The 15,336-nt window shown below is 47.0% G+C and overlaps 1 protein-coding gene across 4 annotated transcripts in view; it reads left to right on the forward strand.

Moving 5' to 3' along the window:
- The first annotated feature begins 2,346 nt into the window (after nt 1-2,346).
- Nucleotides 2,347-15,336, forward strand: part of SMOC1 (SPARC related modular calcium binding 1) — a 144,051-nt gene continuing 131,061 nt past the window's right edge. Inside the window, exon 1 of one of the 4 annotated variants that reach the window (XM_070249491.1) lies at nt 2,347-2,580. Coding sequence is in view for 2 of the 4 variants with exons in the window: in XM_023627996.2 (XP_023483764.1) it covers nt 4,723-4,821 (99 nt within the window). In the remaining 2 variants the exon portion in view is untranslated. Of the gene's footprint in view, nt 2,581-4,461; nt 4,822-15,336 lie in introns of those variants that run through there. The other 3 variants (XM_070249490.1, XM_023627996.2, XM_023627994.2) reach the window with 3 other exon arrangements.

Raw genomic sequence — 15,336 nt, forward strand, 5'->3', positions numbered from 1 at the left:
TATATACACATCAAATCATTACGTTATACACCGTGGACTAATACAATGTTATGTGTTAATTATAGCTAAAAAAAAAAAAGGAGTCTGGATGTCTGGTCCTCAGGCCACTAATATTTATGAGCATGAGGGAGCTGGACATGCGGAACTAGAGAGAAGCCATAACTGAACACTCTGGACTCCACTACATTGTCCATGGTTCTTTCGTTTGGCAACTCAGGGTGTCATAATGACGATAGCCCCTACTGTTAGTTGTCCCCAGTATTTTATTCTTCCTTGGTAACATAAACTCTGATTTTCAGCTGGACCGCTGTGGCCACCTTGAGTTAAGACTACATTTCTTTCAGCCTTCTTTGTAACTAGATGTGGTCATATAACTAAGTTTTAGCCAGGGGATAAAATGAAATGTGACTTCTGGGAAGTGTCATTAAAGAGAGGGGTATGCTCTTCTTTTACCCTTTTCTTCCCTGCTGGCTGGAAAACAGATGTGATAGCTAGAGCTTGAGCAGCTACCTTGGACCACGAGGTAGAAGCTGCTTATTAAGAATGACAGAGTGAACTAGAAGGAGCCTGGGCTACAGGCAGCTACCCTGGACTTTGAATGGCGTTTGTATACAAAAGAGAGCAATAAGCTTCCAAATTGTTTAAATCACTCTGATTACTTTTTGTCATGTATACTGTTTTAGCTTCATCGAAGTGTAACTGACAAATAAAATTGTAAGATATTTAAAGTGTAGCACATGACAATTGGATACATGCATACTTTGTGAAAGGATTCCCCCATCCAGCTAATTAGTACATCCACCACTTCACATAGTTACTTTTTCTTTTTTTTTGGTGAATTGTCATGTCTATTTAAAATTTAAGGAGTGACCTTGCTAAGGTTAACTTCTGTGGGTCAACCTCATCTGCATAAGGGAACTAATAATAGCTGCTTTGGCCCAAGGCGAAGTGTTACCGCAGGTTAGTCATAAATCCAGAAACAGAACCCGGGATTCTTGGTGTCCCAGGCTTCTGAGCTCAGTAACGGATTTGAAAAGACCTATTCTGGATCTTAGACACAACCCACCTTTATGTGTCGGTAGCTGTTGTCACCAGGGGAGCAAACAGAAATCAAGGTAGATTTGTATTATGGAAGCACTTTTCTCCAAAGCCCCATTCAAGATCCACCTTCTTTCCGAGACCTTCTCTGCCCATTACGTCTATAAAGGGCCCCTACTGTCTGAGTCCCCAAAACACATCGAAGGCTTTGCTCTTATATATGGGTATCTGTCTGCTCTGTGTCTTAAATTAGATCGTAACTTCTCAGAGGGCAGAGTTTGCATCCAAAGATAATAATAATAGGTATTGTGCTGGGCACAGGCGGAGACGCATCAAAGTGCCTGTTCAATAAATGGAAAGGATCTATTCCAAATACAAGACAAGGCCAGGCTCCTCGGGAGTAAACAGAAACAGAGATCTATTTGAAATGGGTGTTCCTAGCTAGTACTAAATATTCGAGGCCCTCAGGCCTCAATATGGGATATAAAGTATTATTTTTCTTCTACTGAAATATCTCCTTGCAAATAGAAGTCCCACAGGACAAGGAGTATGGCTGAAACTGGACAGACCAGATGCCAGGATAGCTAGATTTATTTTTGGACCATAAGCCTGGCCTCCAGGGAAAGAAGGAACTTGTCAAATTCACTTTTTTGCTTGGATCAGGAGATTGAGCCTGGCAGAGAAATGCTGTTTGGGACTAGCAGTTCTCTGGCATTTCTAACCTTTTCTGGGCTTGGGAGGAGTCAGGAGAAGAAAATGCATCATTTGAATGATGGCCATGGTTACGACAGGCCCTGCATGCCAACCAGAGGGAAAGAAAATACTTGCTGAGCAAAGTAACTGGAAAGCAGTTGTTCGCATTTTAAACGAAGCTACATGGTTGAAATCCAGAATAATGCAGACTTTTGGACCAGGAACCACTTGGAAATAAGCTTTCTGGCTGGAAAGCAGCATGTGGTGTTATGGATGGAAAGGACGATTGCAATGCCTTTTCCCTGGGCACTTCCTGCTGCCAGATACTGGGGGGCCATCTCAAGCCTATTTACTTACTCCAACAGATTTCTCAATAATTCCAGCAACAGAAAGAAGCTCACCAGCATGACGGGGTGCATGCAGCCAGGTGGTGAAGTCAGGACGAACCTGTCCCCCTACTGAGCCTGATGGTAACATTTCCACCTTGCTGAGCCTCTGGTGGGTGAACACTTAGGCAGGCACGTGGAAGCTGATGTAAGTGCTGCATGAGGCACAGTGGCACCGGACAAGTGTCACAAGTCTAGCTGGGCAAATTCCCAGCGTGCCAGATCCCAAGAGCTGTTTCCAGGAAGGGCTGACCCTTGCTGTTTCCATGCTCTTCCCTGACGCTCAGTGAAGTTCAGAGTCTCAGTGCCCTTGCAGACACTGAAGAAACGTCCAGTGAGCACACAGGGATGGTCGGACCCTATGGCGTTTGAGATTGGGCATGCAGTCATCACACAACGGAGGCAGAATTCGACTCTGAAAATCGGGGCTTGAATCTCGGCTGTCATTTACCAGGCAAATGAGGCAAGTCACGACTGCACGGAGTGTCCACTTATTTACCTGTAAAGCTGGATCTGTCTCTACTTCGCAGGATCCTTCTGAGGATGAGATGAGACATCTGTCCTGCCCTCTTAATATGCCGGATGGTGATATTTCTAACTTAACTCTTCTAAGGGCTTTATATACTCCATCTCCTTTTATCCTGACAACAACTCAGGAGGTGGCTACTATTTTTATCCCCATTTTACAGAGGGGAAAACTGGATCCCAGACAAGTGAAGTGACTCATGCAAGGTTATACCACTAGGTGGCAGACCCAGGATTTGAACCCATCCTGACCGGCTCCAGAGAGCATGTCTGACCACCGCATTATTTCCCAGCAGAGGAAGACGGGCAGTTCTCTTAGAGGTGTTCTTCATTTTTGTTTGGAGAACCGCAAGTTCTTAGCTATTGTTCCCGCATCCAGTCCGAGCTTTTTGATCTGAGGGTGCTGGGGAGAGTTGAAGCCTTTTACGTAGAGAGCGGTGCGTTCAGGTTTATCCTTTAGAAGGATGACTGGCTGCAAGGTGGAGGCTGCATGGGGCCGGCAAGGGGAGCAGGCAAAACTGAATGCAGGAGTTGGGGCGGGAAGCTTGTTCACACAACCCAGGAGAAAAGCCATAAGGGAGCAGAGCTAAGACTTGTCAGGACCTCTCAGGCCCAGACAGAGGAGGAATTAAACACTGGCACTGCCTCCAATTCCGGTTAGAGAAAAGTATCCCTCGCCTTGAAGTGGTCCATACTAATGGAAGTAAACACTGAGGGCTGTGCTCCACATAAGAAGATATACCCTGGTTCTCTTGGGTTGAACACAGCGGACAGCCTTGCTCCATTGAGGAGCTGGTGTGATGTGGCTGTGACCATTCCCAAGACCTCCCTCTGGGGACCACCCTGGGTGGAGCCCTCCAACAGCCACTGGACCTTTCGCTGCACTGTCTCTCCAAGTGGGTTGGACACCCAGGGGGGTCTCCCCTCCCTCCTCTGACCCATCTCTAGGGTCTTTGCGCCACAGACTACCCTTCCCCTTCAATGCTTTTTCCTCCTTCTCCCCCACCAGGAGACCAGGGTCCCTCTCACCTCCTTCCCCAGGGCTCCTAGCACAGAGAGGCTGACCTTGTGCCCCTCAGTTCGACACAGGGAATAGGATGCCTCGGTTCCAATCCCGCATCCACCACAGAGCCACAGGTGGGCACTACCCCATACACACGGGCCTTCCCCAGCAGGCACATGCCCAGCCCATGCTTCGCCTTGCCTCCTCCACACGTCTTCCGGGGCAGCCGCTGTAGGACTTGGGGTGTCACCTCCTGGAAGTTGCTTCGGGAAAAGCCAATGCACCCACTCCCCTCTCCCCACGCGGGTCACAGCCCGCCCTGTGCGGGTCACCTGGCCACTTCCCAGTTGTTTTTGGTGTTGATGCAGCGGGGAAGCAGGTTTCTCAGTGCGTAGGCGCCCTGGTACCCTTATCTGAAAAATGGGTATTCCCTGCCTATTTCACGGGGCTGTGGACAACTCACGCACTGGCGCTGAAAACTATATATGCTTAGGGTATTATTATTATTAGCCGGGCGGACATTCTGGTATGTTCAGGCTGCTGGAGCTCTCGTAGGCTTCCTCGGACAGAAAGGCCGAGAGAAAGTTCCTCTTTTTCCCAGTCTCACCCGGAGCCCACTAGGGCTGAGCAACCGAGCGTCTCTCCCCACTGGGGTTGACCGCAAGCCGCCCCTTTTTGCTCTCTCCCATTGGCTTTCACCTGCCAGAGGGTCGGCTGCTACGGGCCTCTCGGCCCGTCAATCAGGGCAGCCGGGCTCCGCCCCCGCCCCTCCCGGGGGTTTATAACGGGAATTCCCATGGCCCGGGCTCTGGCATCCAACCTGCTGCCGCCGCGGCTCGGCCGAGCCGAGCGAGTACCGCGCGCGGAGCACACGCTCGCGCCCCGGCTCCCCGCCTTCGCGGTGCATGCCCGCGCGCTCCGCCCGCAGCCCCCGCCCGCCCGCGCCGCTGCGCCGCTGCCGGCCGCCCGCCGCCGCGGGGGCCCCGAGGGAAGCAAGGCAGGGAGGCCGGCGCGGCTGTGCGCCCCGCGGAGCCCGCGACCCCTGCCCGCAGCCGGCTGCCCGGCCCGGCTGGCACCATGCTGCCCGCCCGTTGCGCCCGCCTGCTCACGCCCCACTTGCTGCTCGTGTTGGTGCAGCTGTCCCCGGCTCGCGGCCACCGCACCACGGGTCCCCGGGTAAGTGCGCCCCCAGCCGCGCGACCACCTGCGGAGGGAGACCGGGGTCGCAGGCCCTCGTCCCTGTGGGCGGGGGGAGGGCGAAGGGAGGTGTCAGACCTTGCCATCCCCCCCCCCCCCCGACTAACTAGCAGTTCCCTGTGGGCTTCTCATTGAAGTTGGTGAAATAAATTTTCTCCCATTGTCTCTCACTCCGCCCCAGCCTTTCTTATAGCACCGATTCTGCCTGCTCCCCTCTCCGGAACTGTCACTGGTGGGTTTTCTTTCCCGGTCTCTTCTCCCAGGGCATTTTGCTCCAAGACCCTTAGAGGTGCCTCCCGCGTCCGAGGAAGCTCGCTCTCCGCTCAAGTAGGGCTGTCCTGTGGTCTCACTGCGCCCGGTCCCGGTCCCGGAGCGCTGGCATTCTTGGCAGGCGGCGGGGCAGCCCTGCCTCCAGAGTTTTAGGTTACCCGAGAGCCACACAAGAAACTTGTGTTGTTGTTGTTTTAAAAAGCGATCACGGCAGGTAATTTTAATGTTCCCCCCTGTTGGGCACAGCCCTGGAGGAGGGGTAGAGGCGGGGGGAGCCATGGAGAGGTGGTGCAGACGAGCTGCGCAGTGTGCAAGAGTCTCTCCCCCTGGGTTCGAGGCCGGGAGGGTGAACTACTCGTTGAACCTTGGTCAGATTGGAGTTTCTGAGCGATATGAAACGTGCCAATGCTGCGCACAGGACAAGCTGTCTAGGGCATTGTAAAATCTCCTGAAACCAACAGCGTTGTGTTCATTTCTGGTCTAGATTATTGCTCCCACCACCCCAATTGGTCTAATGAAGGATTCCACTGCCTTAAAAAATGTACTGTTAAACCACCTAGTGGTTGATTTGACCAAACTTATTTAGACAATCTCTGGCCAAGAATTAGTTTATGTTAGGGCAGTGGTCTCTTGACATAGCTGCTGGCCCGAACCGGCACTGGTAGTCCATGTGAAAGTAGCGAGGATCTTTGTGAAAACAAGACTGGACCCCACTAACTTGTGCTTTCCTGGGTATCCTTGGGCCTAACCTCATTACCACCTGTTCAGATTGCAGGTCCTTTATTCATAGCTCTTGCTATATGGGAATCATCTTTATAGCTGTCGTGTGTGGTGGAAAAGCCTTGCAAAGTTTGACGAGCCTTAATGACTGCCCAGATGCTGGCTGATTACATCGGAGCTGAGCTATCACTGTGAGATCAGATTTGCAGCCACTTAGGAAAGAAAAGTGTTTGTCCCCGTGTTGGGCTGGCCCTTGCTTTTATGACCAGATGTTCAACAGCAGCAGTTAAAGTGCGGCAGATTAGATCCAGGGCGTGTCATAAATCCTCGACAGCAGGCATTCCCAAAGCTGGGGCAAGGAAGGGCTCCGGGAGTGACTTTTATGGATGCAGATGAGGATGCCTTTTAAATGAAGCTGCTTGGTTTGATATTAGGACTCGTGGCTCTTAAACTCTGAGGTCAGGAGAGCCATGGCGTTCCCTCCAATAATTAGGAACAGCCAAGACAGAGATGCAGACCAGAGCACCCGGGCTCAAATCTGGATGCCCGCCCACACGAGAGGCCCGCAGACAAATGGTGGGGGGCTCGTTTGCTGTTGGGCATGTCTAGCGTCTCAAGCCATATGGCTCTCCTTCCCTGCCTCCTGAAATTGGAGGAAACAACTTGTAGGGGAAAGCCAGGGACTTCAGGGGAAAACAGGGACATTGGCTAGGTTTCTCTCCACCTCCTTTAGTCTATTAATTTGATAGAAATGATGGAACGTAAGCAGGAACTGTACATAGGCTTGTGTGTGTCCTGCTGCATTGCCCCCACCCCATGTGGTTAGAAAGTACCAAGGGGAAGCTGATATCTTGAGCATGTAGTTACCTAGGTACATTTATAGGCGACAATAAAAACAACTATTTATGAGCACTGGGCTAGGCACTTTCTATAATCGTTTATGCTTATAGGAAGAAGAAGATGGGTCTTTTTAGTGCCATTTTGCGAGTGACTCAGGGAGGCTATATGGCTTGCTTGAGACACTCCTGGTGCATATGTAGCTCTGAGAGCCAAATCCCAGTTTGTATGGATTTATAAGTTGTGTGCTTTCTGCACCACCAAGCAGCTGCAAGGAGTGTTCATCCCACTAGCCATGCCGTTCCTGGTTCGTCCAACTAGGAAGAGATGGCTCAGTGAGAAAATACTGAACTCAGATGCATCAGGCGAGTCTGTAGACAGCATCCTTAATAATATTTTTTGGTGTCTGTATCGCTAAAGGGTGATGTCTTGAGTTTCAACCTATCCCCCAAGACTCCATTTCTCTTCCGTGGCTTCTTGGTGGCCTCAGAAGTACGGCTCTGGTTGCAAGTGGCGGCGTCATAGGAGGAGCAGAAACATCTGGCTTGTTGCAGTATTCCCTTGGGCACCCCTGGGTCTCTTCTGTTAATCTTTTGAGTGACAGAGGCTTAAGGATTGGCATCTTTTCCAGCTGGCTTTCTAGGAAACTGAGCACATGCCCTTTCGGTTTAACTTTATCTGGCTCACTAATTGAGCTCCCCCGAGGCCTACACCCCAATCCTTGCCCCTTATTTGCTTCCTGCCTTCATAAAATTCCTGACATTTGCGTGACTCTGGAAACCAGCAGCGATCGAGTCTCGGGTTGGAGGGTATTACGTAGGAAGCACCTGATATTTTGGTCTCTCAACTCTGCTGCTTGGCTACCTGGGAGCTGGGCAGGATCCTTTTAATTAGCGAGGAGGTAACTATTTCTCTAATCCTGCACAGTTTACTGAAAACGTTTCAGAGGAGGATGGGATTGGGGAGCGGCTCTCCTGGGCTGGCAGAGTCTGATGGATGGTCAAGCCAAGCCAACTGCCTGTCTTTGTCTAATCTTTGTCTGCTCTTGAAGACTGGAAGCTGGGTGAGGACAGGAACTGTGCCCATCTTGTCCATCGGTGTTCCCCCCTAGAGCTCAGCACAGGGCCGGGCACCTGGTGGGGATGGACTTTTTTGGTGGTTGTAGAAAAGATAACTACATGCAGACAATGCATATTGAACAGTGGTCCATGGTTTCTACTTTCTTGGTGCTTCAGCATGCCTGGAGGCAGAAAATAGATTTAAGGAGTTGAGAAATAGGAGAAAATGGGAAAGTCAAGAAGTCTGAGGAAGGACTTTGATTTCTTAATTGTTTTAGGTATATTCTTTATTTGTTCTCTCTCCTCTCGCTTACTTAGTTCATCCTTCAAAGCTCAGCTCCAGTACCACTCTCTAGGAACTTTCCTATAGAACACCCTTTGGGTTAGAGTTGATCACTCTCACCTTACGACGATTTCTATAGCTGGTTCACTTGTGTTGTCGCTTTCGCTAATCCTTCTACAGTGAACATCTTGAGAGTGTACCAGCATCTTCATCTTCTTAGCACTAACTTTCCCCTTCGGCACTTCATCTACCATCCTGTCTTGTTAAATGAACAAACTCACAAACCCTTGAGGGCAGAATAGAGATTTTATTTGTCAGTGTGCTGGTCATGCTGCAAAGTATTCTGTAAATATTTGTTGAGATGAATTGGACTGTACAGTGATATCCAAGCTGGACCCCCTGCTCTCATTTAAACCTGAAATTGGTTACTTACAAACATTTTCCCCCCATTTTTAGGCTTTTGTTCTTGTTTAAAAATAAGTGTGTGTGGTGGTTATGGGAGGTTTGGGGGAGGAGAGACTGAGCGAGCAATCCTGGCTGGGGGAACAGGCTTCAGTTCCACCCTAATCCCTTTTTTATCTTGCATTTGCCAAATGTGAAGCAGCTTCTAGAAGGTTCCCTTCCATTTGACTAGCTTTCCTCAGTGCCTGGACCAGGGTGGGTCCTTGTGTCTGCATTGATGCCCTTATTATCTGTGTGCCTGACAAGACCCTTCTTTGTCACATAGGGGATTTATCTGAGATGCTCCCCAGATGCTAGGCCAAGAACTTAAACATTTTGATAGAGCTGATATGGGAATTTACAGGAATGAAATTGAGGAGGACAAGAAGAGGAAACAATCATCTTAGAAACTCTAAAAAATGCAATCACATGGAAAACACTTGATATTATCTTTTTATCTGCTAAAGCTGAACATCCACATTTCTTTTGGCCCAGAGATTCTACTCCCAGGTACGTATGTGTGCCTAAGAGAAACTCATGTCCAGAAGGAGACTTATGCGCCACGTTCACAGCACCACAAGCCTGGAAAGAGCCCAAAGGCCCATCTGTTGGAGGGCAGAGGAGGAAACTGTGATGTGTTCACACAGTGGAGAATGATACTGACTCAAAACAAATGAACAACGACATGCAAAAATATGGATGAAGACTGGTAATATGATATTAAGCAAAAGATGCAGGATGACGCATTTTATAAAGTTAAAAACAACTAGAATTAACTGATAAAAACATTCAGGAATACGTTTAGCTGCAATAAAACTATATGAAAAGATATGGTGACCACAAGATCCCGGGTGAAGTTAGGGTGAGGCAGGGGACAGGTTGGCAGGGGAAACCATGTGGTTAGTACAAGTTGGGGTCACTAATTTACCTTTTTATGTGTGTGTGTGTGAGGGGAGGATGTGTTTGAAGGTATTTGTCCATTAGTAAAAACCTAATAGCTGATTAAATAAAAAATAAAAGTGGGCCCTGCATGGACCAGCGTTGAGTGTGTCATGAACCACAGATTGTGATTAATTTAATTCTCTGCACCTGAGGTCAGATGAACACACCTTCCTTGAGCAGGGACTCCTTTCTTGCCTCCTTCTGCTCCCTCCTCCCCCTTTCCAGATGTGCACGTGGCCCTACCTAAAATACCATGCTGGGGAGTGATTATTGGCTTTTGTTTCAATTCTTGGCCGGTTAGACCCAGAGTGGGCCCAGGCCCTGCATACACGTCGACATCAGTGGCCAAAGGGCTTGTTTGTAAAGCTGAGCAGCTGTGGGCAAACTTCCCTCTCCTTGCTCAGGGGCATCAGCCTTGGACATCTGAGTCCCAGGCCCTGCTGAGGACTTGGGTCAGAAGCCTTATTTGCCAGTGGGAGTGGGGGAGGCGTGTTCCTGGATTGGTGCCTGTCTTCGTTCCAACCTCCTCCCTTTCCCCGCTTTGCAGAGCCTGGGGGAGGGGGAGCGCGGCCCTGCTTAGCAGGTACAGGGCACCCTTTCTCTCCCGACCACATAGAGATCTATTGTTTAAGCAGCCAAGTTCCTGGCATTGCTGGTGGTGGTGGGGGATGTCAGCGTGGAGGGCCCCCTCCTTCCGGGTTTGTCACTGTGGAGCTGTTTGGAAGAGGACAAGGGTTGAGTTGCGGATGAGAAATCGATCGGAGCTGCTTGTGAGGCCTGCCAAACAGGGTTAGCATTGTACACATGTGCTCTGCATGAATCCTGAGTCACGGAGGGGAGAAGAGTATTGGATCTCCACGAACACTCCCAACAGCTCCATCAAGACCTCTAAGCAACGTCTGTCATTATAGCAATTAATTGGATTTCCCTTTGTATCTGACATCATTCTAAACTCAATTTCTAGATCACAAAATAATCTTACTTTTGGCAGACATCTGAGCTCGTGAGGTGTGGAGCTCTGTGTGCTTCCGGATGTTGCCTTGGTTAATTTCAGCCTCTTCTTTTGGAGCCAGAGTGGGGCAGTCTCTACAAAGAAGGAAAGGCGGCTCAGGAGAGCCCCTCCCACCATCAGGGAGGACCAGGACTGAGGGAGCTTCCATGAGGTAATGTCAGGTGCTTTGAAACTTGACAAATACTCTCCATGTGTGAGTGACTGTGCCCATCCCCCATAAAAACTAGTGCACACTAGAGCATTGATCCAATTCTGTAAGATAAGGATCGAGTGGTTTTTTAAAAAAGTATTGACAGTAGAGAAAAACTGGACCAGTCTTCCCAGATGGTTCATTTTTAGGACTAGATAAGCATTTCTAGGGCAGTGCTGGGAATTTTAAATATTTTTTTGTGTTTATTGTACACCTATTCTTGAAAAATTCTGCAAAGACCCTGGGGAGAGGACACAGAAGTAGTAGTGAGTAAGAGGGTAAGGTGGAGAGTGTTGTGAGAGGACGTGGATCATTCCTTCAGGTACACAGTGCACTGACCAGCTCAAAAACAGCAACTCCAATGACTTCCCTTGTCAGCAGTGCTGTTCAATAGACCTTTTTGCTGGGGTGGAAATGTTCTCTATCTGTACTGTCCCGTATTAGACGCATGTGGCCATTGAAGCTTAAAGGTGGTTCGTGCAACTGAGGAATGGAATTTTTAATTTAGTTTGATTTTAATTTAAATTTAAATGTTAATAGCCACATGTGGCTAGTGGCTGTCATATTTTGGACAGTGTTGGTCTCTAACCAATGTGTCCCCCTTTACCTCCCACTGAGTACCCCCATATGCCCCAGACTTTGGCCACATTGCATTTCCTGACCTCTCCATCTCTGTCTGCAAAACCCTGCCCATCACGTGAAAGGCTCGGAAGGCTCCACACCGTCGTCCAAGCTCCGCCCAGGCAGAGTTCTCGCAGCCCTCTGTGCTTTGCTTACCCTGGACGTGTATGTCCCCATCTTCCCTGTATTCTCGCCAACAGTAGGAAGGAGCGTAGTGGGGCAGCCTCCACACAGGCTTTGGAGGGAGACAGCCCCAGGTTTGAGTCTGGCTGTGCCACTGTGAGCCTGGGCTAGTAATTTAACCTCTTGGGTCCTCGGTTCCCTGGTTTGTCCAATGGGGGTCACAGCATCTACGTTCCAGGGTGGTGGGGAGGAAGAAGTAGGATGTTTTAGCTTCCTGTCCCTATTGCTATTCCTATCCCTATTCCTGTCCCTATTCCTATCCCTATTCCTATTCCTACGGTAACTAATACTCAAACTTAGTGGATAAACTACACAAATTTCTGGAGGTCAGGCGTCTGACACGGGTCTTCGTGGGTGAGATGTCACAGAGCTGAGTTCCCTTCTGGAGGCTTTAGGACAGAGTCCATTTTCTTGCCTTATCCAGCTTCTGGAAACTGCCTGCCTTCCTTGGCTTGTAGCTCCCTTCCACCATCAAGGCCAGCAATAGCTTGTCAAATCTGTTTCATGCTGCCATCTCTCTGGTTCTGACTTTTCTGTGTCCCTCTTCCTCATTTAAGGACCTTTGTGAGTGATTACATTGGATCCACCTGGAGAATCCAGACTGTTGTTATTTGAAGGTTAGCTAATTCCACCAGCAACCTTAATTCCCCCTTGCTATGTAAGATAGCAGTATTAGGATTGGGACATGGGCATCTTTGGGGGGCCATTATTCTGCCTATCACGGTTGTTCAGGGTCTAATCCAGTGCCTGGCTCAGAGAAGATGCATGATAAGTGGGGCCATTATTGAGACCTGCAGCTATTAGTTTCTTTCCTTTTAGAGTGGGAGTCTCTTCATGGTGGAGTTGCATAATTTTCTTTATGGACTCAGTCCTGCCCGAGAACAGGTGCTTAGTAAATGTTTATTGATAATAGAATTTTTAATAAATGTAAGTTGTTTCTTTCCTTGTAAAGATACATTGAATAGTAAAAAGAAATAAAATGCAAACTGGAATATATAATCCCCTTTGTGCAAAAAAACCACGTTGGTGGTTGTATAGAAAAATTGGGTGGATCATGTGTCGTGCTGTTAATGGTGGTTATCATGGGAATGTTCCATTTCCATGAGATGTATCTTAGTAATTATTAAAGTAATTTTGTTTACAATGAGCACTTTTAATCTTAGAGGAACACAATAAAGATTAAAACCTGTGTGATTAAAAAAAACCTGTTTCAACCCAGCCTGATGCTCAAGTCACCCTTGGGTTCAGTGTACATCTGACCCAGTCGGCCTGTGTCTGTGCTGGGCTGATTTTTAGGGATAGTAGCTATTAGTACCAGGCCTCCTGCTCATTTTCAGCATGGTAACTGTTTGCTTTAAAGGAGAATTCTCAATTAATCTCAGCAGGACACAACTGTGAAAAACGTTTATTGCTGCCGGTGGGAATATAAATTAGTACAGTCACTTTGGAGAATTACAGTTGACGTTGCAGACACGCTTTGACCTTGTGATTCCACTCCCGTATAGACCCTCGAGAAGCGTTCTCAAATATATACCAAGGGACGCGTTTAAGGATGTTTGTAAGCAGCAGTTTTTAGTAGTAGTAAAAAATTGGAAACCAGCTAAATGCCCGTCAACAGGAGACTAGAAATAGAAATTGTGGTATAGCCACATAATGGAATACTACACAGCACTGAAAATGACTAATCTAAAGCCATATTCATTATTATGGATCAATTTCATTACTAAAATGTGGAGTGAAAAAGGCAAATTGTAGAATAATGCATACATTATAATGCTATTTATATACAGGTTGAAAGCATGTAAAAACTATATATTGTTTAGGAGTGCATACATATGTAAAAAATATAGGAGAAAATTAAGGGCAATGCTAGCTGAAGCTCAGGTAGTGGTTATTGAGGATATGAGGGCAGGAGGAGAGAAACAAGTTGGGGGGTACACAGAAGGCTTGCACTGAATTGATGAGGCTCTGTTTTTAAAGTGGGTGGTGAGTACAGGATTTTTAAATTCCTTTTTATACGTATTACACAATGCATCATAAAGTTTTCTATAAAAGATAAAAATGCATTTGGATAGATCATAAAATTTTAAGAACAAATAATGTCTTTTGCTCTGTGCTGCTGATCACACTTTTCCTTTCAGGGACGTTTGGCCTCCTCTCTGCCCACTGCATTGCTGGCCGCCTCCCCACTGTCCTCTTGAAGCCCTGAGGCCGTGCCTCCTCCCTGAGCTCAGGGCCAGGTGCAGATGTGGCTGCCTTCTCTGCCTCGGCCTTATGGTGCTCGTGTCCTTTCTGCTCGATCTGAGCCTCTGCTCTGCTCATAGTACTTGCTCTCCTTGGATAGTTAGGGATGAAGTCGATCATTTTCTCAAATTTATTGGCCATTAGTTTAGGGTTGCCAGAGTTGGCAAATAAAAATAGTAATATAGGATTGCCTAAATTATAAGTTGCATAAATTTGAATACGTAATTGCATAATGTAAATGGCATAAATTTGAATTTAAATAAACAACAAATAATATTTTAAGTATGGCCCAATCAAAAATTATTTGTAATTTATCTGAAATTATTTGTTATGTATCTGAAATTCAGATTTAACTGGATATCCTGTATTGTAGCTGACAATCCTACATTAGTTTCTTTTCTTTTGGGAATCATCTATCCTGACATTTTGCTAATTTTTAAAAGAGGGGTGGTAGTTTTTTGCCTACCTCACTGACTGACTTGGAAGAATGTTTTTTTTAAATACTAAGAATATTAATCTGTCAAATGCCTTTCGTTATAAAAAAATGGTTTCAATCTACTAAATTTTACATTTTTATGTAGCTCGTCTGTCATTGTGATTTCTGTCTTGGGAGTCAGGATGAGAAAGGTCATCCCCTACTAAGGTTATAGACATGAGGGTGAATATGTTTCTAAAGGCTCAAGTTGCACAAGCAGTAACATATATACCACACAGGCCACCCATTTGATGTCTGATAGGAGTTTATATAGTATTTTCTGTGAATTAGTGTCACTCTATGGAAAGAGTGCCTGTCCTGTTTCAGAAATTCCTGGTAACATTTGGAAAGGAGATATGTCAACTGGAAGTATTCCATCAAGGTAATTACTTGGGGAAATCTTTATAAAAAGTGTTACTTCTGGGGCTGGCCCCGTGGCGTAGTGGTTAAGTCCAGTGTGCTCTGCTTCGGTGGCCTGGCTATGTGGGTTTGGATCCCAGGAGTGGACCTACAGTACTCATCAAGCCATGTTGTGGCAGTGAGCCACACACGAAATAGAGGAAGATTGGCACAGATGTTAACTGAGGGTGAATTTTCCTTAAGCAAAAAATAGAGGAAGATTGACAACAGATGTTGGAGTGAAGCTTCTTCACGAAAAAAGGAGTGTTACTTCGGGTCAGCAGGCTATCCTGGAAAGGAGACTAGGACTTTGGCAAAGAATTTAGACTCTCCTTTATCTTTGGGTCCTTTCCATTCATTTAAAAAACTTTTCTTTGTTACGAAAACTTCTGAATATACACAAAAAAGGACAGAATAGTGTAACAAATTCCCATGGAACTCTCACCCAGTTTCAACAGTGAATAACTCCTGGCCAATCTCCTTTCCTCCACCTGGGCCCCTCGTCCCCTGTTCAGATTAATTTGAAGCAAGTCCACACATTGTATCTTATCATATGTAAATATGTTCATATGTGTATATATATATATATATCTAAAAGACCAGGACATTAAAAGAAACCTAACCACAGTACCATATCCCAACCAAAGAACATTAACAATAATTCCTTAATATAATTCCATCAACATCCAGATCTCCCTGATTCTCTCTCAAATGTGGTTTTCTGTTAGTTTGAATCAAGATCCAAATAAGTCCACATGTTGACTTATCTGAGTCTTAAATCTTTTAATCTATGCGTTTCCCCTCCACCTCCTTTTTACT

The sequence above is a fragment of the Equus caballus genome, chromosome 24, assembly GCF_041296265.1.
Source record: "Equus caballus isolate H_3958 breed thoroughbred chromosome 24, TB-T2T, whole genome shotgun sequence".
Classification (NCBI taxonomy): Eukaryota; Metazoa; Chordata; class Mammalia; order Perissodactyla; family Equidae; genus Equus; species Equus caballus.